At 37.4% G+C, this 25862-nt stretch overlaps 1 protein-coding gene across 1 annotated transcript in view; it reads right to left on the bottom strand.

The window, feature by feature from the left end:
• The window catches only part of C6H4orf50 (chromosome 6 C4orf50 homolog), a 35150-nt gene extending 9603 nt beyond the window's left edge, over nucleotides 1-25547 (bottom strand). The window contains exons 1-10 of the mRNA XM_068403115.1: nucleotides 25521-25547; nucleotides 24068-24219; nucleotides 21706-21844; nucleotides 19003-19698; nucleotides 11750-13969; nucleotides 10890-10991; nucleotides 9049-9195; nucleotides 4739-4915; nucleotides 2424-2480; nucleotides 1848-2030 (exon numbers count right to left, since the gene is read on the bottom strand). Coding sequence (XP_068259216.1) covers nucleotides 1848-2030; nucleotides 2424-2480; nucleotides 4739-4915; nucleotides 9049-9195; nucleotides 10890-10991; nucleotides 11750-13969; nucleotides 19003-19698; nucleotides 21706-21844; nucleotides 24068-24219; nucleotides 25521-25547 — 3900 coding nt within the window. The remainder of the gene's footprint in view (nucleotides 1-1847; nucleotides 2031-2423; nucleotides 2481-4738; nucleotides 4916-9048; nucleotides 9196-10889; nucleotides 10992-11749; nucleotides 13970-19002; nucleotides 19699-21705; nucleotides 21845-24067; nucleotides 24220-25520) is intronic.
• Between the last annotated feature and the right edge of the window lie 315 nt (nucleotides 25548-25862).

Here is a 25862-nt window from a genome sequence, read left to right as displayed (position 1 = left end):
ACTGCCTTTTCATCTTACATTGACAGCATTGCTTGTGATAGGATGATGGTATAGGCAGATATGAAGGCACATAAAACCCGAAGAATAGAAAAACCCGAAGCATATAAAATCCCATCTAGTCAAACATAGGTAGTAGCAGACAAGCAAAAAAAAATTTCGAAAATGTTTATGAATCAGCAAACTCTCTTGTTTATCTTCCTAATTACTACAGGTAAATTGAATGCCATTTACCTTGAAGAATCAATCTACCTTTTCCTTAAGATGCAGTCAAATTATTTCTTGTCACAGAAACAAGTATGACAAGTATGAACAAGTCTTATGAGGAGCGGCTGAGGGAACTGGGGTTGTTTAGCCTGGAGAAAAGGAGGCTGAGGGGAGACCTTATCACTGTCTACAACTACCTGAAAGGAGGTTGTAGCGAGGAGGGTGTCAGTCTCTTCTCCTGGGTAACAAGTGATAGGACAAGAGGAAAAGCCTCAAGTTGTGCCAGGGGAAGTTTAGATTGGATATCAGGAAAAATTTCTTCACTGAAAGGGTTATCAAGCATTGGAACAGGCTGCCCAGGGAAGCAGTGAAGTCACCATCCCTGGAGGAATTTAAAAGATGAGGGGATATGGTGCTTAAGGACATGGTTTAGTGGTGGACTTGGCAGTGCTGGGTTAACGGTTGGACTTGATCATCTTACAGGTCCTTTCCAGCCAAGATGATTCTATGATTCTATGACTGAGTGATAGCTTGCAACACTTAATATCACTGAAAGAATAAGCTTCTTCAGAGTGATACAGAATATCACTCTGTGTGTAAAAATGTAAAACAATCAGAAAAATAATCCTGTGTATTTACTGTATGGTATGTCCATCGTGAGCATCTCTACTTCTGCTTATGAAAAACAGATATCAATGTGATTTAAAAATAAATTATTTTTATGTACTAATTTTGCAGTGCGTTGTGTTAACTGAAGTACATAAAACAGTATGAACCTATGTTCCGTGTCCTGCTGCGGTAGGCAGCCACTTTCCCAATATTTTCCAAAACTGTAGGGCAAAATATATTTTTTTTTCCCTTTTAACCAGCAAGATTCTGCTTGAGTATACTTGACACAAACATTACTAAATATTGTTTGGCTATTTTTACATGCTTTGTTTAAAATAATGAGAGAGAGAAAATGAAAGGAAAAAAAGAGCTTGCTTGAAGATTACTGAAGTACTACAAGGGAATTCCTCTTTCTGCAGGTTGCCAGTTTCAGACTCCTGTCCTTAAGAATGTCTTCAGGTAGGTGCTACCCCAAAAATATGAAGTATATTCCCAGCATCTGAGCTATTAATGGTAATGCTGACCAGCACCAGGTGTAAGGCAGAGCGTATCCCATTCAAACCACTTTCCTCTGGCCAGTGAAACACAAGTAACTAATTCCCTTTTGAATATGATTATCCAATGAGTTGACTGAAATCTTAAAAGAATTCATTGTAACCTTTTTTTTCTGATCTCTTCAGAAATCTGAGATGATGCATTGTGCAGGATAAAAATGCAAAATTCATAGTTAAAGTGAAATTGAATCATATGTTCTGCATTATCCACTGGAATACTTTGTCAAAATATCAGGGAAGTGTTTTCTGCATGGAGCACTGATGTACTTTGTGATAAGCTCCAGAAGATTTAAACCCTGACCAAAACAGCAGTAAAACAGCCAACTCCACTGACTTGTCTGAAGCAATATTTATACCAGATGCAGAGATATGTTTCATAACTACACACTGAGTCTCACTAAACACTTTAAAAAAATATAATCACTGACTTAATACAACAGTGGAAATGGGAGGATCCTATAAGGAAGTACGAACACTTACCTCTTGATCACACATTGCTGTAAAAGCGACTGTGTACTCTGCCAAGGCCACGTCATTCACCAAGGTTTTCACCTCTTCATCAAACACAGGGTTAATAATCCCTCGCCTGTGAAATTCACCATGCATCCTGGCAATGAAGCTGTTCCTTTCCTGGCACTTTCGGGTGAGGCAAGCCAGTTTAGCCTATGCAGCATGAACATATATACATTGATTTCACTCCATGTTGAGACTGCGAGATCATATTTTGTATCTGATTTGTAATTTTGCACATTTTGACCCAAAGCTATAGATTGCATTCCTATGTTTCTAGGCCATTAGGTGCCTCCACACCCTGCAACAGCAATACGTGTGCACAGGTGAACTGGAAAGGGATGTTCCCTTTCCATGTGCGAGGTCACCCTTTTGACAGGCTGAAGAACACCCAGAGCAATAAAGTCAGCATGCCCTTGCCTAAAGCCCAGTTGCAAACAGCTAGTCAGGGGCAGCTGCAGAAGGCAGGCACACGCACAGAAGCCTGTAAGCAAAGGGATACACCTTTGTGTAAGTCCTGTGTAGGCTTTCAGGAAAATACAATACCTTCAGAGGAGCTAGCATCACCTTCGCTTCAGACTTTCTCTTCTGAAGCTCTTTTTCCTGAAAGGTTGAAAAACATTCTGCATTAATTTATTCAATGGTGATTTTAAAACACTGTAGCAGTTTTTTGCTATTTGTTTTAGCCCTGACTTCCAAGGCGTACACTTTGCATACTTGTGTGACCCTGTATCACAAACAAGATGAAGCAGCGTGAGGAGTTGGTTGTACATGGGTAGACCCTGGCACACAAACACTGCCTTACTAGTTGGTGCATTAATGTTGGTCTTATGTATTACCAAAAGCTTTTGGATGTTTTTAGATGGAGCCCTATATCAGTGAGGTTATTTCATCAAAGCAGCATCACATTAAAGACTTGGTATCCTTCGTTATGCACTCATATTCCCATTTGCTCTGTGAATCTTCCAAAATACTCTTTTGGGGAAAAGTTTTCCCTTTTCTTGTCTATATTACGCTGTAGAATGCATAAAACAAGGAAGGATTTTCTGAATGTGTATTCCACAGCAGGCTATGAAAAATGAACACCAACAACTTTCTACTCTGACATGATTGATGCATGTCCTCTGTTAGGAGGTAAGCCAGATGACCCAGTCTGTACCTTATGATTAAAATGCTTATTATTCATGGGAAACTTGCTTTCTGATTATGCAGAAAAAATACAGTCTCCTGCCACATAAAACCCATTTCTACTGCAAATCATTACATTATTATTTGGCAATAAACATACAGATTCCTTTGCATTCATTTTCCTTCACAATTTGTATTTCTAAAAAACCTACAGTAAATATATTATATGCATCAAAAAAAATCCCAAGATCACTTTATGAGAATTCAGTTATGCTGAAAGAGGTCACATGGTCTTGAGCTAATAAATTGTGGGCTTGGGAAGGAATTGTAGTAGATTGGACAGGAAAGACATGTCTTTACATTGCACTAGCACTGAAGGAACGAAGAAAAAGCTGGCAATAGGTCCCTGCACTGGCAACGTTCAATTCTTGATGAGGCATGGAGCAAAACCTTTTGCCAATGCAACAGAAGAATTAGAAGTTGCCCATTTATATGGATAGCATGTCTCACCCTTTGCTCACCTACCATCTGATATGCACCATCCATCACTATAGATACCAGACACTACAAAACAATTTCATTTTACCACCACTATTCTGCTAAGAGGCAGTCTAATCAGTGCCTGAGAGAAGCCACTAACTCTCCATATAGGACTGGTTTAAAGCAAATCACAGCACATGACAAGGCTAGGAAAAAAACCAAAACAAAACAAAAAACCCAACAACAACAACCAAACAACTCCCCCAAAACCCCAAAACTGTAGAACAAGTGGATTTAGTGTGGAGGAAGTAGGACGAAACTTGCACCCAATAGGGAGAAGAAAATAACCTCTTGTATTTCAGAGGAAAGACAGAGGAAAAGCATGTTCTACACATCATATCATAGTATGAAGAATACTATTGAAAAAATGCCATTTACTAGTTGTTTCAGAGTATGATGGGCAATTCCAATTTGGCTCACATTGTAACTATCATCGCTTTTCGAAAAATAGTTTCCAAAGAAATAGGAAACAAATTCTAAGGGAAAAAAGTTCTAGCAGGAATTTGTTCCCACCTAAGAGCTCAGCAGTTCTAGTAACACTGACGGCAGTAGCTTTGTTGTCACTCTATAAGGCAGTAGCTTTGCAAATGTTAATGCCTGTACCTGCTCTGGTTTGCCACAAGTGTAAAAACTGCTCATGTAAGTATACTTGTATATACATGCAGGCTCTCACCAGAATATGTATGTTAATTAATAAAAATACAAACCACACACCTAACTGAAAATGTGTTAATGAAACTCTTAATGTGTAACCCTTGCAGATGGATCAGAAAAAGTTAGAAAAAACTATCAAAAATCTATCACTAGCTCAGTGTGTTTCCTAATCTGATATAGTGGAGTCAGGAATGTTAAAAATCCTAACAATATAAGCCAAGGAGGTTGCTCTGTAAAGAATTTCAGCACCACCTTGCTTGCATTACGCTATGGGATTATAGCAGAGACTGGCAGCAACTTTTATTATAGTCGATCATCTTTCCGTAACATTGACCACCCAGGCAGTTTACATCTTTTCCTTATTTGTCTGAAGTCAAGGCACTTTTATATGCCTGCAAACCATTTAATTATCCTCAGACTCATTCCCAGGAAAGAAGACTATTTTGGTTCTCTCCCTTGACAAAAAAAGAGGTAGAATCTGAAGTCTAAACTTACATTTGTCTACCCACTTAAGCCCACAAAAAACAGCTTTCTCATACCTTCTCACATAGCTGGGCCTGAAGGAATTGTACTTCATTCTGTAAGTCGTGAAACTGATTTTGTAACGCAGCATGGTCCCTGAGCTGGGCTTTCAAGGTCAGCACTTGCTGCTGTAATCTCTTATTGGCTATTTTATTCTCCTCTGTTTCCTGGCCATCTTTCACAGTGTACACAGGCTAGAGAGCAGATACACAAATTTTCAAATTAGATATATAAAATAATGAAAATATTCTCAATCATGTTTTAGAGCACAAAACTTCTCAATCAATATACATACCTACCTTGTACATAAAAAAAAATTAAGCTGATATAAAAGATATGACTTCAAACCTTCATAAACATATTAGCACTAATATCTTGCACTAATCTTAAAATTGTTTATGAGCTAGGAGTTCTTGATCCCCTGTGAGAGCTGGTATAGGACTGGGATTTCACAATGCTCACAATGCTCCTTCAAGGTAAGTATCTGGGGAAACTGGGGCACAGACAGATGAAGTGACCAACCTATGGTCACACAGTGAGTAAAAACAGAACTCAAAAGTGTCTGGTCTCCTGCTACAACTGCTATATAATAAACCCCTTGTTTTTCCACATATATTTATTTCAGAGAACAAATTCCACTCTCCCAGTTATATTTTTGTTTTGGAAGATTAATAATAAAACTAATCAGATTTTAAGTAAAAATTTCAAAAATATTTAAAAAGAAAATATTTATTACATTAAAATGCAGTAAGAGTGGTACAGAACAAGTGGAAGGAGGAGCTTCTGAATTTAACTCCTCCTCCCCCACTCTCCAATTTCTTTTTCAATTTCATGCACTTAGATTGAAAGGATTAGTGAGAGCTTTAGATTGATGGTCAGCATCATAAGGTCAGCTCCTAGAAGTGATATTATCAGATTAAACATATAGTCTAAGAATAAGGAAAATCTGAGGGTGAAGAAAGTCTTGTGGAAAATATCTATGCTGTTGCAGATTTATATTAAAAAATATTGAGTTGATATGCACAGCTGCTCAAGATTTCTGATAACATGTTATATAAGCAAGTCTAAAAAGATTAAACATTTTAGCGATTCAGCTAAAAATTCTAGTGAGACCTATGATATACTGCAGAAAGACCATATAACCTTCTGACAAAACATGCAGGAAGATGGCTTGATTTTAATGGTTATTGACATTGATACAACCAAGAGAAGAGCTAATACTCAGTCACGATGCACAGCAATACAGTTTAAATTTCCCTTGCTTTTTGACAGTCTTTCCAACTTTGACGCCCTTGGTGACTACAACATACTGAAGGTTCTGCTTCATAGAAAAGAGCAAACTGTAGTGATAGATCACATCACTCTGTCTGCAACACAGATAAAAACAGAAATATGACATTTTCGTACTGTTCTTCCTAATGAAGCAAGTCCTCTATGCACAGCGTTCAACTCAAGTCGTGCGTGCTTTGTACCAAACTTTTTGGCTCCCTCTTGTGTTAAGAGAAAAGAACAATAGCAACTGTTGGACACATCAAGATTGAGTAGACCAGGGTTGAAGTGATAAAAGCCTGAGGATGAGTCTGAGACATGGTAACTTCCTCATTTTCTTCTTTCCCACACAAAAATTATGTTAAATAAAAAACTGAAACACTCCCTGACTGAGTATGCTTAATTGAAAAAGAGGTGGGGAAATAAAAAAAATGCTTGAAGGTTAAAGACAGAGAGAGGTTCTCTCTTTCCTTTTGTGTTTTGCTGACCTGCTAGCAGTTTTCTGTAGTTTCAAAGCACAAATGAGGCATACAAGGTTTATTTGTGATCACTGTCAGGTGCCCCAGTTAACAGTAACCATTGGTTGTGTAGTCAAGCTCCAGAAGGGTAAAGGACCCAGCAGTTGGGACTGGGAAATAACCAAAGGATAGCTAAACCCAAAACGTAGCGTTTAACACACTGCATTCTTATAAAACATGGCAAGATCTCTAGTCTTTGAAGTTGGTGCCTAAATATTAAAAATAAAAATAAAATCTTCCTCTTGTGTGCTTGTCTGAAAACTCAATGAGAAAATGAGAGGGAATATGACTTTTTGGCTACAGGCCATGACAGGAGTCAGTGGTTCACTGGGGAAGCCTGGCACCTTATTTACTGTGTGCATTTCATCTAAAATTCTTGTATTCATTTTCAAAGCTGTAAATGCTGTAAAAAAAAAAAAAAAGGGAGCTGTACCCTGCTCCCTTCCTGCTCACCCACATATTTCTCTTAACTCCTATTACAGCACCACAGTTCAGAAGGAGACCTCATCATCCTAGAAAATTTCCCTAAATATCCTTAATGCTAAATGGTATTTCCTCTGTTAGCAACACCACTAAAACAGAGCCCTAGCAGTAATCTTGGAGTATATTAGCTCTCTTTTATTTGCAATTAATAACATCATGACAGCCTTTTGGAGTCTCAGCTGAGAACTGGGATCCCTGGGCATAAAGGGCTGTAGAACATAGGATATGTACGAAGTCCTAAAAGACATGCTCAAAACATATCTTATCTCAAAGACCTCCCAACCTTGGGTTCTGGGTCCAGAGTGTTCACACCTACACTTCTTTTCAAGCATTGCAGACAGAGGTCTTCCAAAAAATGAAGTTTAGAAAAGGAAAAAAGCACAAATTATTGTGTTTAACTGTATCAGAGTTTATTAATAACTTTGTGGGATGAAAAGCACTTTTGGACAAGGGTGGCATATAACTGAAAATAAGAACAAGGCCACCAATCTACAAAACTGCCTTCAGGAAGAAAAATAATGCTAGAAAAGTAGATTATGATAATCATTGTGCCAAAAAGTCTTGTTTTTCTTTAATCTAGAAAAACTTAGGTCATATTTTAACGATTTCACACAAAGCCACTATTGACATCTTGATGTATATTAAAAAGTTTGTTTTAAAAGAGTTATTGAAATAAACTCACAGCCTTTGTTAATATATATTTACTCTATTTTCTAGCTGTATTATTTGCTTAATTGTGCCAATAAAATCAACATCCTTTGGTTAAGATATAATGGACTTATGTCATGCAGATAATTAGTTGCACCATGAAACAGTGTAACTGAAGGATAAACACAGTTCTGTGATGTACATGAACTGCATCTTTGCACCTGGAATGAGATAATACGTATTCAAGAATTTGACATTAACCCTACAACAACTAATTAAATTGGATGAAGAAGTCAGATCCAAATCAAACAACAATGCAGTATTGCATAAATATATACTACTGATTAATAAACACTAACATGGAAAGTTTAGTTATTGGAGGGATTTAAAAGTGGGGTTTTTTTCAGAAGGAAGGCTGACCTGTACTTTTTCCAGTGTACAAACATTCTGTCAAGGTTTTTATTCCCATGTGAGTCACAGAAATAATTAACACCTAAATTCAGTGACCAATAAAATAAGCAATAATTGCCTCACACTGTCCCCAAACAAAAGCGTTAAAGCTCCATTGCCCAAAAATGCCTCCAAAAGCTTGTTGGCTTAAACAAAACACCATGATATGCTTTTGTTTGTTTCCAAACAATTTGGGAGTTTCTTCTTACTTGAAATAGATTTCATTGTTTTAAGATGTTACATGCCAATACATCACAATGATATGAAAAATCTGTGATTCATTTTCAATTAATGGTCAGAATTCAATTGTCTAAACATCAGCACATAGTGCCATGTAGGATGTACAAGCTAATATGAAATAACTGCATAGGACTGGCAGGTGGCCAGCTACACCCTCAGCCAGCATGCCCTAAGGTATTTAAATGGGGTAAACAGTGACATTTAGGCAACTGAACTGAGCCCAGAATCCTTACATTTTCCAGAATATGTTTTTATTTACTTCCAAAGCCGTATCTATCTGACCTGTTCAAAATAAATTTTCAAATATTGTAGGTTGCTACAAATTGCTTTTCCAGATGATAAAAGTTGCATATTTCTTCTTCACAGTTTTTCTGTCAAGGAGAACAGAAATAATTTCAAGGCTAGCTGAAAAGTCTTTATGAGAGCTGCTTCCAGGAGATTATTCAATAATTAAAAAATTCGAAGAGCTTTCATTTAACAGCAAAACCAGAATTTCTGTGATATAGATACATTCCAATGAGATTTTCCCTCCCCCATGTGATAGAAAGATTTCCTGGATTTTGAGGATACACACTTGAGCTGCGTGCATCAGTTAACAGACTTTGACTCCACACCACCTGCTCGCTTGCAGTGGAATTTGCTCCACAAAATGTCCAGCATCACAGCATCACACTTCCTCCAAATGAATACGCATTTCTCCATTCCATTCACATACATACCACTAATTTGCAGTGCTGCTTTCCAAGCGTGTTGTCCGCAACTTCTTGTTTAAGATGGTCTAATTCTGAGAGAACCTGTGTCAAACGAGTCTTGATTTCTTCATATCTTGTTTCAGCAAAACCAAGTTCTTTGTACCATTTCTGAGCCTAACAGGAAGAATAAAAAAGCAAAATTACTGAGTATAATTAGTCTAGCAGTGGTATCATTTCTCAATATCAGCTTACAACCATGGACTTGAGTTTGATCTCCACATCACAATTTTTAAATTTTTGTAAATTGATTAAAATAAATGGAATTACACAATACACTGTAATCTTATTAAAAGAAATGAGTAAGACTCTTAAAGTAAGTCCTATAGAAACATATCTAACTAGAGCTATGCAGAAAAACAGATTAATTTTTAAATTGATTTCTAAATTTGAAGGTACCTTGAGTATTCTGAATAAAGCTAAAAAAAGCAGTGGTGAATGCACTCCCAGTTTCACAATTTTCTTTGAAAGCCCTCAGAGCAAATGGAAAGTAAGATTTTATCAGCTAGGGGAAAAAAAAATCTTCCTGAGGAATGTCAAAAATGAAAGATGCAAAGGAGGAAAAAAACCCCTCCATATGTTCACCTTTGTATTTCTTCTAGGATTCATTTTCTCCACTTATACACATCAACTCTAGTTTCGAAAAAAACCCCAAACTACTCAGATCAGCTAGTCACCAGACAGCAATCTCCTTTCCTCATATGAGCGATCATTGCTTCTCCCTTCTGAAAGCAAAGGCTGTACATTCTTTTAAGTAAACTGAGGAAGGTGGTGTAACACACAACTTTCTTGTAACACACAAAAGGATTAGAAGGACCCAAGTTAACCAGATTTTTAAAAAATAGATAAAAATGAAATGATCTCTTCAAATTCATATTACAAGGTCAGAATTCCTTACTTAACCATCCATCACTCATCCAAATCCACCCCTTCATTCCAGTTGCCTCATCTGAAATCTGCGAAGTCTTATAAAGCAGCTGTCAAAAGACAACCGTTTTGGACAGCCACCATGTATAACCCTACTGCTCTTTTACATACTCAACACAGTTGTTACTGCCAGTGGCAGGGAGTCTGAGTGATGCCTGTTATTGCACGAAACAGCCCCATAAATACATGCTTGCCATAAAAGCAATACATTCTGCTTAGATAAGCACAGAGTGGAGATTGTTCAATAAAAAATAGGAATGAGAAAGCTAATGCATTTAGAAAGGCAAAACACTGAAAGCTTCCTCAGTTCATATTAAAACTGCAGATTTACTTTACATAGACACAGAACTAGCCATCCAAACAAGTCTCCACGTAGGTGGTGTTGGACTTCATGTTGACTGCATAGATGTCAGGAGAACGGGCAGCATGCATGCTCTGCACCATCACTGGATATAGCGAGACCCCTTGACAGTGTCAGATTTTACATTATTTTGCCTCTCATTCAAAAACTACTTTGTATTCAAGTCTGCCTTAATCCTCAGTGCTTTTACTGCCTTCTACTCCTTATTCCTAGTGAGGGGGAGGGAAGCAGTCTGCCCAGAGATTGCTACAACAGATAGTTTGTTCTGTGTGTCTTTATTAAGCACTCAGCTTCTGTCAAAGTGTGCTGGAGGAATGCAGCTTCACTTGAAGTTCTGGCCAACCACAAATGACTGTGCAATTATCACTCAACTGAAAGATCACAGAGGTACATTTTGGTTCTGCAGATAAGAGACTTCCCTGTTTTGTAAACCTGTTAAATCCTGGCAGAAAGAACAGCCATGTAAGAAAACAAGAAAGAAAACAAACTTGCTCCTCAGAATTACTTCAGAGTAGGAGGTTACCTCTTTTTTTGATTTTTCTAATTCCTTTTGCTGTGTTTGTAGTTCCTCTTTTGCCTTTTTGACTTGCTCTTTCATCACACTGTAGCTTTCAAACATGCCGCCCTAGATAGACAACAAAAGACGTGACTCCTCTCACCCATACAAAATGGCACACAGGTTTTTACAGAACAATATATGTTTTCTTTCTATCTGAATTTCTAAAAACATTTGCATAAAATCAAGATATTAGAGATAAAACTTTCCCTGTTGATTATTCTCAACTGAAGTAATAATTCTGCTTTTACAGGAACATTGTAATCTCTATAGAAATTCACTGTGGTGTAAGATTAGACTACAGAGGAAAAACACAGATGAGAAATCCACTATAAGTAAAAATCCTGTCTTTAGGCATATGTTTCATAAAAATCGAAAGTGAAAAAAAATAGACCCTATCAGAATAAAAGTTAGTAAGTGAACATGTACATACTTTTCAATAAGACCTAATTGTTTCACAACTGTGAATACTTTACCATTAGAACAGAAGTCTGTGGAAATTAATTTGCTCTACCAGAAGCTTTCACTCTTGCAAGAAGATAAATAATTTAAAAAATGCCTGAACAATGCACTCTTTTAAGTATTATTTTTAACTTTATAGCTTGCTGTATCACTTTAAAATTTTCTAACACAACATTCAGAAAAAAAATTGTATTTTACCTTCTATTTCAAAGTTAACTTCAGCACCTCAGATCTTCAGCACATGAAAGGTTATAACATTTTATATATTACAAGGTTAATTTAGCTTTGTCCTACAAATGACATTTACAGCTCTCTCTTTCTGTAGAAGATCCTACTTGATAACTTTCCTCATTGTTATTATTTACCTCTTTTCCGAGGAAATAGTTTGAGGGGTCTATAACCAGAACTCCTTCAGTCTGAGTTACATTATGTGCTGTTTCAACTTTCTTTGGCTTAAGACCACGTTGTTGAGTTTCTTCTTTTAGTTTTACTGTCTTTTCCTTTCTTCCCAAACTTTTATCTTTTCTCAGCTCTTCATAGGTGAAACTCGAAGATGACATTAATTCTTTCAATTTGTTATTTTCTAAAATAAAGTTTGCATTTGCTTTCTGAAATTCATCAAGCTGTTCTGAAGTTTCTTTCTTGATTCTGTCTATTTCTCTTTTCAGTACACAATTTTCCTCCTGTAAATCAGAAATAGTCTGATAACAGCTGGTTTTGCACTCTTGAAGTTCTGAAATCAAGGTCCTGTATTTGTCTTGTTCACACTTTACCTCTGCCAAACATCCCAATAAAGTTTCTTTTTCACCTTCTAAAAGAGATATTCTTTGTAAATTTCCCCCTCTCTCTTGTATTAATTCATTATATTTTGCTACATAGTTCTCCTTGTCTTGTAATAATTTAGCTATTTCTTTGAAGCATCTGCTTCTTTCTTCTTTCAGGTCAGAAAGCAGCTGGAAATATCTCATTTTCCTTCCATCTAGGGATAAAACACTCATGGGAATTTTATTTAATGCAATTGTCAATGAGTCTTTTTCAGAATTTCTATTTTTCTTTTCAACACATGAGAGGTTCTTAGAGAAAGTTTCAACAAAAAATGTTCCTGGGTTCATGGTGTTTTCTTCTGATAAGTTATTATAACATCCACCAGCAACTTCTTTCTCATTAAGTAAGTTTTGGAATGAAACAATGTTAGCTTCATCTGCCGCTAAAATGTATTGAAAATATGCATCCATCTCCTCTTCCAGTGCACAAATCATCTGAGCATATCTCTCATTCTCATGTTCTAATATACAGACTTTTTTTGAGTAATTTTCATTCTCTTGCATCAGTAGAAATATCCTCTGAGAACACAGAGCCACCACTTTTTCCAGTGCATATATTTTCACATTACGTTCATTAACAGCTTCCAGTGGTGACAGACGACAGAAACACTCATAAAAATTGCTCCCCGGCAGGAACAGTTTGCTTAAACACACAGCCCTGTCCTGCATAGGAGACAATATATTTAGTGGATACCTCTCTTCCTCTGACGAAAAAAATTTCTGAGAGTACGCATATTGCATGTTTTCAGCACCTATTTTTTGACTTGAGAAATTCTTCTCGTTTGGCTCACATAGTTTCAGGGTCTGGTCTTTCTTTTCTTTCAGGCCACTGTTGCTGGAGAGGTTTGTTTGGTGAGTTGGTTTCTGAGGTTGCTCTCCTTTCTCCTCCATTTTGATTATGTCTTCTCCATTATATACCCTATTCACATCAGAGATGTAGATTTCTGAGAGGTTTCCTTGTTTCTCAAATAGTTCAGGGCTCCCCTCAAAATGCTTCTTTAAGTCTTTAAAATCAACAGATAAATTTTGGACATCCTGTGGGCTACCTAGGCTGTCTTTGACTTCCATTCCTTGCTTCCCAGGCCTGATCAAATCAGTTTCATTTAAGACTTTAGAACTTTCCTCAGGAACACAGGTCACATGCTGTGGTTGGGCTTTCTCATTCCGTATTTCTTCTTTTTTACCTCTCCCTCTAAAGATTTTTTGATGATACTTTCCATCGTCAACAACTTTATCCAGACATTTATTTTCATTTATGCTTTTTGGCAGAATTTGCTTGTTTTCCCTATGTTTTTCCATGTTGTATTTTTCTAGAGACGATGTGAAAATTTCAGTCACCGTGCAAGGCATCTTTCCACAAAGAAGTGCAGAAGCTTTGTCAGAAAATCCCCCTTCTGCAACAAGGCAGAGGCCATCAAAGCAAAGATGGGTATTTGCCTCACAGAAATCCAAACTCCTCACTTTCTTCACAGTGGTGACAGCTGATATGTGGTAGCTTTCAGGTTCTAACAAGGTAAGTTGGAGCTTCTTCCTCATCAAAGCTTCAACCACAGAAATGGGGAATGTCTTTGTTGGTAGATTTATAGATTGTTCCTTTAAGAGAGAAAAGTTTTCTTCATCTTTGGTTTCCTTACTTGTCTCACCATTAGTTAACTTCTCAGAGCAAGGGGGAAGCAGTCTTGCTGCATAATAACTTGGGGTACATCTGAACAAAATGAGACTCTCTTCCAGAGTACCTGCCCTCTGTGTTCCAAGGGTGACCTGGTAAAAGCAAAACAGAACTGTTTCAAACTGAAAAATATAAACTAATATATATCATTCTATATTGCTAATCATAATTTATTTTTCACTTCATCCATAAAATACTTGATTACAGACAGATCAGAAAAAATATTTCCATATAAAGAGTTTTCAAATTATTTAAAGATTTGAGAGTAATTATACAATAAGGTACAAATAAGTCAATAATTTTCTTAGTTCACGCCTGTATTCATCTTGAATAACATCTTTAGCAGCTATGATTTAAAGCTACTTTTATATTTATCTTTAAATACACCAACTCTTAATTTTATCTCAAAATTCACAGACTCACTGTGCACAAAGATAGCAAGAATAGCAGTAACTTTTCTTCTCACCTGCTCAATCACAGCTAGACCAGCAACTTTTGCAAAGGCACTGGAACTGTGTTCTAAAACTGGTAGAAGTTCTGGTAGCTCCTCCATCTGCTTTAGCCCACCACAGCTACATCCCAGTGTTTCTGTTATGGTAAAGCACTGGACAAGTGTAATGCCACTCCCAGATAGTTATGTGAAAAACCCAAAAACATCTGACCAGATGTTTTGAACAGAAAAGTATTTTAGCGAGAGTATGTTCAAAGCTACCTTCTCTACCAGAAGCGTACATCACCAATGACACAAAGATAGGCACAACATTAAACAAGAAAACAAACTTCACAAGAAAACATAAATATTAAGCTTTAAAATAAAGTATATTTGAGGTCCCCCCCCAATTCTCAAAGCATTTAAAAATGGAAAATATATCTCATTACAGTGGGTAGATGAAAACTTGTGGGTTAAACTTGTGGCTTTAAATTATTCAGTGCAGGTCTGCATTTGCATACACTGAAATTTGCTATAAAATTTCCATTAATTTATGTTGGAAGAATTTAACTGATACAGTTTGCCAAGATCAGAGCTTTCATGTTGTTTGGTCTGAAAAGCAAATCTGACTGCTGCACGGCATTCCCAAAGACTATACTTCAGCCAGGACATGGGAAATGTTCCTAATTCCTCAATTCTGTAGCTTCTTGAAAGTTCTAGGATTTATTGAGAAAGCTCATATCTAAATGCCAGTATCATACTGGCAAATAGCTATTGCTTCACCTTCCCAAGATACAGTTTCCAGATTAGGAGGTTTTCAGAAGGTCTTATACTTTCTATGTCATGCACACCACATGGATTAAATCATCTTCATTTTTATTGCACAGAAATGAAAGCAAAAATTCCAGTTTGTTTTCATACCAGACTCTTCAGCATGTAGCAGCACAAGTGGAGTTTGAGTAGCTCTGCTTCTGAGTGAATCCAAGACTGCTCCCCATTTCAGATTTTGAACATCATCCTGGATTGTACCTCCATTCTTAATGGGAAAAGGAGGAGGAAAAGAAAAAAACAGATTATAAATATACTGTTTATGATATTAAAAACAGACAACAAAGAGAAAAGAAAGTCCAATCAAGTAGGGAATTAGATTAATAGTTCAGTGACCAGCTACAAAGACAACTGTTCCTAGGTTGGAAGAACTCAAAGTAGAAAAATCATTCCAAATAAAATTTTCTTTCCATTGATAATTTAATTGTAAATTTCATATTCTGTTCTTGACATTTATCTTGACTCCCTGATTGACTTTGGAAATTGTGACAATTTCTGGTGCGAAGCAGATACCCTTATTGCTTCATACACAGCAAGTCACATTTCACATTCACTGTGCTCCTTTTTAGTGAACAGAAGACTCAGGTTTGATTTTCTCAACAAAACACATAATCGAGCTGGTAGCCAAAACAGCTACAGCACAGAAAACAAGCCAACAGTCACTTTTGTATTCCTGCACTGCTCTTCATCAAATGCCAGCAGAAAACAAACTTGGTCCCTTTGGGCTGAGCTGCAGCTTTAAAATTACATACAGATGGGAAAAACAATGACTTCAAAGTCTTCAGTCTATAGTGAGTCAAAAAAAGCCACTGATCTTTGACAGGATCACCACTGAGAATAATTTTGATTTCAGCCCAAGTCAGCTGCCACATTATAGTGCTCTGTTATGAGATTTTGACTCGGAAGTATGACTTAAGTGGAAACCACAACACTTCCAAGATTTCATCCTTCATTTTCCCAGTAATATTGAAGCTAATGTTAATTCCTTGAAACACACTCATTCATTTCCTGCAAGTTTGCCTTTATTTCTTCCCAGATATCTTTTCTTTATTGATATGTGGGTTCTGTCAAAAGAAAGTTACACAAAATGATGTAAAGGATAAAATGCTTGGATGCCAGGACAATCATACCATGAAATCAAGACCTCAGCTGTCACATGAAAGCTGCAGAAAAGTGCATCACTTGGTGTTTCATACTTCTCCTTCACCAACACCTTCAACAGACCCCTAACGTTCACATCTAGAAACTGCCTGGTAAATCAAGACACAGCCACATGGAACCAGCTCCTTTTTCGTGCATTTTTCATTAGGGCATAGGCTGCAGTTGGAATATTGCAGACAGGATCCTGATACTAAGTTTGGAAATTCAAATTTCCAACAAGATTTATGTGACCACACCACTCCATGAGATGCAGTTCATCTCTACAGCACCAGAACAAAACACCTACTTGGATCTGATATTATTGCATGAAGATGCAATAATGACTGAGGCAATAATGACTGAGGCTAGTTTTCAAGAACAACTGATGTGCTCGGCATTTGAATGACACAGTATTTACTGAGGGATCTCACACAATGTGTATTTCACAGGAGTCTAATAAGCCTGTCTTCACAAACTACTTTTTTCCTGCCTGCGAAATAGGCAAATGATCCCGTTCGCTCTTTCACTGAAAAATGATATACGAGCAGCTTTCCAGAGAAGTAACAGCATGAAAATCTTCCTTGTATTGCACATAATTTCTCATTTTTATAGCTGTTGATGGAGTATGATGAGTTCAAATAGGATTTTTCTTGTAACTATTTTGGCTTGAATACTACAAGATCAAGGTAATGAGATTAGGAAATTCTATTTTAGTAGGTCCTAGTAAAACACAAGATGAGGGGAAAACTTCCTCTTCAGTTTTACAGTATAACACCAGATGTCTCCCTCCTCCTTTTATCATAGATCTCGACATTTTTTCCCTGCTACCTCAAGCCATTTTCTACCAGAAAAATCCAAGTGAATTAGCAGCGGTACCAAAAGAGGAGGAAAAGACAACGAGAAATGCAAAAGGCACAAGATTTGATGCTGCTGATGGGATCACAGCACTTCATGAATGCAACCTACTGTGCAGCAGACCAAAGTAAACCACCTTAACACAAATTATGGGCTATTCATTTATACCAAAGACTGTGTAATTGAGACTCACTAATCTCCTATGACAACATAGCTGTAAATTAGTACTTAGAAAAGAAATGGTCAGAAAACTTTGTGTAGAGGAAAAAATAACCTCTTAGCAGGGTACAGCACAGAATGAAAGAGATTTGGTCCTGTTTCTTGAACACTTTTTGGATTAATCTGAGGCAATTAGTCAGTTGATACATCTTGCTTTCACACCTGCAAATGACTCAACATTTACTTTCTCCTTTTCTCAAATTTCTCAAACCAATAGTAATTCTCCACTACTTCTTCCCTGGCTCTGAAAGCCCTCACTCCTCCTGATTTTAGCTGTGCAGTCCCCTCATAGTGCACTTGGTTGTTGTATCTGTGTACAACTCAGCGCAAGCCCCCTAGAAATATCTTAAAATATTTTCAAACCTTATTCTTCATTTCTAAGAAAAAGTAAACTCACTAGTTAAAGTAACTGTAGCAATGGTTCAGGCTAGGTATAACAATAAGCAATAGCAGTCAGTCCTTCTGCCACCTCGGGGCAGCTACAGAGACATGCGGTGAGGCACAGTTTCCGAGCTCTCCACAAAGGTCACCCATGTGCTGCCATGATGATCTTACCACTCTTTCTCTCTCACGCAAAGATGACCTCCTGGAGCTTGCTTCTTTGGGACTGTAAAGCCACTAGCGGCACAAAATCACCAAAATCTGCAAAGGTGCTTTCAACTACCAGGTTAAAAACTTTGTCTTTATTTCTTCTAGCTTTTACAGACAAAAGATCCTCTCTACCTTCTCCCAGTTCTGGAAGTACGCACAGCCTGATTGTGCTTCTATACTAAAAGGTTTTTGTTCATGCCCATTACCTCTCAGTTAACTGCAGTTAAAATCAGGAGAGTTCTAGGGATATAAGGTCACAATCTGAATGGAGTAGCTGAGTGTGAGGCTTAGCTGATTTCAGTTTAACAAATCCTCAGAATAAAAATACTCTCCACCTCAGTGCATAAAGAATAAAACTTTGTCTGAGTCCTCTCTGTGAAAAGAATTGTTCTTTGTCAGCAAAATGAATTGGCAGAAGCTGAATGCCATATCACAGCATATGCAGATCTTTCCCATGCAATGCTGGAGTGAAGTGCTTGAAGGAAACAAGTCCTATTCAGTGTATTCAGGGCATACCACAATGCTATGGAGCTGCAAACCATTGAATATCTCAACTCACTCCCAGTCATGAATACTGTATCCATCTTCCCTTGTTTATCGTTATCCAGAAAATCTCATAGGCAAGTTTTTTTGCCAGCTGTGCTTTTTTCTTCAGCATTTGGGCATGAATAACGTGTGAAAACTCACCCAGCCATGTGTGTACTCCTCTACTGAATGGTGTCTATGAGACAGAAGTCTCAGAAGTTCTTCTGGGCTCTACTTCTATTACCAACTGAGACTTTTGCCTTGGGCACGTCACTTAAAAACTTAAGGAAACAACATTTGTAAAGTCCCCTCAATGTGCACCTAATAAAAGCACTGATGAAATGAAGCTCCAACTACTGACTCCAGTGAGTGTGAATCAGACACTGTGAAATACTAGTGCATCAACAGAAATAAAGGAAACAAATACAGGAAGGAAAAACCCTCACACTTGCATCTAGATTGCACATGTAATGACAAGTGTAATCCAGGGTGATGTAAAGATAAAAGCTAATTATAAAAAGTCATATTTTTACTTACCAGGTCAACACTGTTGTCTCCATTTTCCAGTCTTGTAAGTTGGGAGTACTTTTCTTTCTTCTTTTTCAGCTTCACCCTACCTTGATCTTTTAAAGCCCTGTTTTCATCCAAAAGCTCTTCCACTTTTTCCTCTAGTTTGATTTCAGATAATTTCAGATTATAAACATGATGGCAAGATTCTTCCAATTTTCTTCTGAGAAAGTCTTCAGTGTCCTTGGAGCACTGGAGTTCAGTCAGCAGGTCTGTCTGTTCTCTTCTGTTGTCCTCCTCTTTTTCCCTTATGAACTTCAGATTTTGCTGAAATGTCTCAAGGTGGCTTTTCATGTCTTGCTCCACATTTTCAATGCAAGTTTTCAATTCCATTACTTCCACGTCAGAGCGTTTGTAGCCCTGAGTCCCACTGAATGCTGGTTCCAGCTTCTGTTGGAGATACTGCACCATTCCCTCTTCTAACTTGGACGTCAAAAGAGCAATACGGGCACTAAGATCTAGGACTTGCTTTTCCAGCCTAGATACCTCACCCCGAAGGTAACATTCCCTTTCTCTCAGCACTGCTGTCTGTTGTCTCTGCCTTTGTTTGTAATGCTCAAAATACTCTGACTGGCTTTTTATTTCATCCTCTTTTGTCTTCAGCTGCTCTTGAAGCCAACGTAATTTTTCCTTTTGCTTCTTCTCTGACTTTTCTTGGTTTTCAACCTGCAATTTCAGTGAGTTGTATGGTTAACGTCTTAATACTAAATCTCTTCTTCCCTGATCATTTTTCTTAATTTTGCAATAATTCTGCCCTTGTTTTCCGAAAACTCAAGAATGACATAAGTAGAAATTTTTTAAAGCCAGTAAAATCCTGCATTTAGAGCAAAACTGACTTACTGTTTTGTCATTTCAGCCATCACTGAAACATCTCAGTGGGAAACAAACAAAACACAAGTTCACCCACATCTAGTACACATAAAATACAGGAAGTTTTTAAACACTTTCTTTTGCATGTTCTGCAGTATATATTAAATCAAAAGAAGTCTTTGAAATGGAATTCATACAACCAGCTCTGAACTGCACAGGAACATATCCTTAACACTGACAGTAGTGTAGCACTGAGATGCTACAGGCAGAGAAGCTGTGGTTCTACTAAAGAAAACAGAACACGTGCCTTCCCTTTGCCCTCACCATACCTGTCATCTGTCAACTCCTTTTGTGAACCCCTTGAAAAAGGAGAAAGGAACAGAAGCCTTTTGAATCAGTTTGAGAAAGACTTTGGTATTTTCATTTGCACCAAAGTGTGTTCAAACACAGAGACATACAGAGGTGAAAGGTGCCAATGAAAGACAGAGGAGGCTTTCATGATTCCTGTGCTGCTCTTGTTTTGAGCAGAGTAAAAGCCACCAGTATCATAGGGCCATTGTGGCAACTTTGAAGCAAGACTGAAGGCACAAAGACATCACTGTATTTCTTCAAGGACTTCTTTAGGTCAGTCTTTTCGATCTTCAGTACTTTCCTGTCTGAGGGGTTCACCAGCAAGGACAGGACAGGAGAAACACTGGGCTGAAATGTTATGCAAAGTCAGGTAGGTGTGGGATAATACTTTGTTTGGTTAACTGTTGATGGGAATATATGTACATCTAAGCTTCTTGAGTCTTGAAAAATACATTTCACTTTTAATTAAAAAAGCAAAGATTATTGTTCATTCTTATGAGCCGTGTGGTACTAGTGTCCTGTCAGAGTATTCAGCTTTGACCTAAAATGCTGAGAAAATTAAAGTATATCTTATGATAAACAATCAAAAGACATTGTTTCACTGTAGACCATCCCTGAAAAACCTTCATTCCTTCTCCATTTTCATGGAACCATCCAATGAGCTGTGCAAACTGGGCAAAAATGCCTGTTGTATGTGTTATCAGCCAACAGCTGACCTTCCTGATACAAAACATTTATGTGAAGAAGTACTAGCACTCTGGAGTACTGAAGGCTTTCCACTGCAGAGCTGACAATTTCAGAACGGACACAGGGGAGAGGGAGTTGCGAGGGCATGCAATCGGCAGTGGGACTTTCTTGGCAATGAGGGAACAGATCAGCTTGCTCCAGGAAGGGCACTCTGCAGAGGAGGGCTCACACCGGCAGGGCTCTGCAGAGTGGTGGCCCACGTGACAGTGCATCACAGGAAAGAAGGCAAGACCCAAACCAATCTGGGAAAGCTGGAAGAGGACACAAAGCTAAGTAGGAAGCTTAAAGTGGATGCAACAGCAGGTGAGGCCCAGCTTGAAAATGTGTGAGCAATTCAAGAGTCAGATGACAGGCTGAGCAGCTGCATTTATACAGAAAACAGGCTGTTAGCTGTGTTGTGCTGTTATATCGCATATGGTAGGGAATTTAAAAAAATGCTTTATTATGGGGATAGAAAGATAAAGTCTAACCTAGGGAGAAGGAGTACGCTCAGTGGGTTCTGGGAAGAAAGAAGGAAGTGGGAGCATATACCTCAAAGATCAAGGGACTGAATGAGAGGAATAATGGCAGTGCTGTCAAAAGCAGAGAAATATAAAGTGGGGCAAAAAAGACCAAAAAGTTCTTCTGATTCCTCTGCTTGTAGAAAAAGGAAAGGCTGAGGTGATTTACTGCTTAAAAACAGAGAGGTCACTGGAGATGAGATTGACTTATAAATTACCACAAAGAGAAGCTAAACTAGGTCATCTGAAACAATATCCTCCTCACCAAGTTGATCAGGTCCTCCCGAATGTCTTGCAGTTTCCCTTTAACACGCACATTTGCATTTTCAACCTGGTGCAACTTCATATTTAGTTGATCAGTCGTCACAAGAAGTGTTTTGTGTGACAGCTCCAGCTCTTTCATCCTGTGGTAGTAAGAATGAAGATCTTTGTTAATTAAATACCACACAGTACAATTCCAGATGGATAATCAGTCATCAGCAATGCATCAATTTATCTTTGTTTTTCCATTTTTCTCCCCAAAATAAAATAGTAACAAATTCTTGATCACTAATAATAAACACTTAATTCTTAACAAGTCTACTGGAGTTTGCACGTTACTTGCTGGAGACTCTCAAAATTTTTCAAGATGTCTGTGTTCATTCTCTCTCTGCTGGGTTAATATGAAAACCATAAGCAAACAAACACATTTACAAGATTAATGTTCACTGAGGCTTGGCACTCTATATGACATAGCAACTTACCATAGAGACAGCCACAATGCTTTGATCTCTACATGTATCTGATCACAGGATTTTGCTAAGTTCATAGTTAACAAATTCAAATTTTATGATCACAATAAACACTCCCCATCTAAATTAAGATTAAAGGTAACCTACAGGTAACTATGTGTTTTACTGACCAAAGAGAAAACATCCTACTTGTAACATACATCACAGTGGGTACTGAAACCTGTAATGCAGAACTGTATTGACTTTGTTCACAAAGCTGGATTTTGACAAAATACAGGTTTGCTTTGACTGTTGCTATTAAAATGGTAGTGTAAGATGATGTGATGGGGTTCCTCTACACAGGAGGAATACCTAACATAATCTTACAAGAGCAAACTTCATGTTTGCCTTAAGGTTTTCCTTCCCTTTTCAGCCTACACTTCAAAATTTTCTCAATACTTTAAACAGTTGTGAATTCCAAAACATCTTCTTCTTGTTAAGGGAATTTTTTTCCAATCTCTCATCTCCCGTGGCAGGTACTAGAGCCTCCTCTTTTCTCATCTCAGAGATACACACATTACCCTCTGTGCCCCTCAGAACTGTGCTGTACTGTATCTTCTTCCTTGAATTTCTTCATTCAACCTTCAACAGTTTTGCTCTTGGCTCCCCTGCTCATTTCTGTCTTCTAGCTTTGTCTTACTGCCCCTACCTGCCAAAATTTCCTGCTACCTCCATCGCAGCATGACAACGCTACCCTCATTCAAAAATCTCACATAAAAACGTATTTCTGAAGCAATAGGATCAAGATAGAAAACACATCATTAAATAAGTACCTATTCATGCATCGAAGTGAACCTGATGAGGTCCTCCCCACCACAGGCACTGCATAATCTAACACTGGTATCAAAGGAAATGGGGCCACATCAGCCCAAAACTACGCCCTGGCTAGTTACAGCTACTGACTCTGCTCCTCTGTTTTTCCCAATAGTTCTGCCTTCTACATCATTCCTCTTCTCCTCTGTCTGTGCTTCAGCCACGAGAACTTCAGGCACAGGATTTCTTTTCCTTCTACTGGCTACCCAAGATCCCTGAAAATGGGCTTCCTATATCCCAGGCAAGTTTCAGCTGGTCATTTGCTCTCCTTGAACTGTTCTCTCATACTTTCTTTGTTTTGGTTTTAAATAAAGTTCTGCTCATTTTCCCTTCCCAAATATCTTTGTTAATATAGGTCTATTCCTACAAAAGCTTCCATTTAAAAAAAGATTCACTATTATTTTGACAAAAAGTTCATTATTAAAACATTGCTGGCAAAATCCCTTGATGAGTTAAAGCAATTAAGAAATTATACAAAAAATTATTTTGAATGTTATTTATATTTTCTGTTCTTTTAACTATTTGGCTTTGTTTAGAACAGTGCAGTTGCTGACTATAAAAACCTTGATCTTATCATTCTAGTCAACTACATAATTAATGCTTAATGGCACCTTTAGCTACTATAATGATTAGCATTAGATGAAGCTTTCTGAAACAAGGAACTTCTTTTGCAATACAAAATTCCAAATTAACTAACTCTTAATTTAAAAGGAAAGGGATATATTTTACAAGCAGTGTTTACACCTTATGAATGCTTAAGAATGAAACATCCTGAGAAAGCTGTCTGGTTATTTCCATCAAGATTTTAGATCATGCTGTAAATCTGATTTAAATAATAAAAACAAAAAATCAAATATTACATTTCTATTCTGACAGGTACACAAAACACTTATACATTCATCCTGTCAGGCAGCCTAAAAAACCATGAGTCTTTCTTTTTGCTAGTTTTGCATGTATCATTTGACAGCCAGTAGATGGGATGAAGGGAAGAGTACATTTGTCACATCACATTAATTTTGAATGCAAAAAAACCCTTTTATTTACCTATTTCGTAGGACCGAATCTGACTCCATGTAGTTTTCTAGAACACCTTTCAGTTTTTGCTCCGACTTTTCCAGCTCTTTTATTCTGAGGTTCAAATTCTCTTCTCCAGCACTGTTTACTTGTTCATCAGGCATGCTTGCATCTTCTAAATCCTGGAAAATCCAGGAAGTATCAATTTTAACATTGAAATTCAGGATATCAGATCCTTCATTATTGGGTATTTTAATACAGTAACAAAATTCTTGTTCTCTCCCAGATGAAGGATTCATGATGAAAAAATCCCAAATTATTAGATTCTCAGTGTACTGCAGTCTAGCAGTACATTGAGCATGCAATAAAATCGTCTAAGCCTCTGATGATCAAATGAACAGTCCTTCTAGATTCTGAACACATTTATTATTTATGAGAGAGTCTCATTTCATTAGCCCCAAAGTAATTCAGCATGTATGAAAGGAGTTGCAGTTCACAACACGAGATCTCCATAAAAGATTCATTTAGACTAATTCATGAAGGAATTAGGCATGAAAGTTTTGAAAAGAGGTTAATTTTCTACTAAATAGAGGAGTTCATAAAACTGAGAATGTTTCTCACAAAAAAAAATCATACTTATTTTGGATAAATATATAATATTTTTATTGTTTCAAGACAGAAGATTAAAAAGGATATTTCCTATTCAAAAGGCAATCTATGACTATTCCAGAGAAACATTCAGAATATTTAACGGCTATACTGGAATTCTGCCTTCAGTATTTTACTTAAAAGTCTACTTCACCTCTGACAGGTTATGAAACCATGCATAAAAGGAATTTTTAGACCTGGGCTTGGGAAGGCAAGCTAAGTTTGGTTCTTTTCCTTTGCCTCTTTCAGCAATAGCTCTAAAAGTTCTTCAGCCTGCAGTTCACCTTCACTTACAGAAACTCTCTTCAGTAAGCATAGTCCTATAACTGGCATCTGTGAAATGCCTTTGCTTTTGCTACATCTGTATTGATTTGGAATTGGATCTGTTATCGGAATTCAACCACAGAGTCTGGACCTATTCTCCAGCAAATAATGCAATTACTTTTTTCTTTTTTTTCCTTTGTGTAAACAAATGCTGAACCTAAACATCAAAGAAGAAAAAAAAAAAGTAACATTTATTTTTGCCACTGAAGAGTAGAAAATAGCACAAAATCAGTGCAAAAAGAATAAACAAACAGCTCTCCTATTGTCCCATGTTTTGGTATGTTATTCACACATATGGTGAATTACATAAATTTTCATTATTTTGGCCCATTATGACTCTCACTGGCCTTATGTCAGCCACACAAGGGCATAGAGCTGAAAAGATTCAGCCACTCCTCAGTCTGTTGAGAAGCCATGATACTTACAAGCTACAAGTGTGGAAAGACACACAAAGTATAATTCCATATGAACAACAAAGTCCAAACCACTTTCTGATCTTCTCTAGACTTACCAAGCCCAGTCGCTTCTCAGAGGCCATGCGTTCCTGAGACTTGTAAACATAATCATGGCTCTCCCGTGGCCTGTATTTCCCAATTGGAACAGTATCTTTGATTTTGAGCTCGATACCAGGCAGGAAATAAACTGACATTTAATTCATTACACTGATTTCTACTCGCATATTTCTATTACATGCTCTTTTTTTTTTTTTTAACGTGCACTTTTATTCACTGATATAATGAAAGTTAATACAACAAATTCTAAAGTTGATCTCAAATTTCATGATCCATTAGGCTCTATGCTTCTGATGCTTCATCCTGAAAACTACTGAGTACTTCAGCATAAACCAGGAAAG

Source organism: Nyctibius grandis, chromosome 6 (assembly GCF_013368605.1).
Source record: "Nyctibius grandis isolate bNycGra1 chromosome 6, bNycGra1.pri, whole genome shotgun sequence".
Classification (NCBI taxonomy): domain Eukaryota; kingdom Metazoa; phylum Chordata; class Aves; order Nyctibiiformes; family Nyctibiidae; genus Nyctibius; species Nyctibius grandis.
This window is presented reverse-complemented; position numbering and strand designations above follow the sequence as displayed.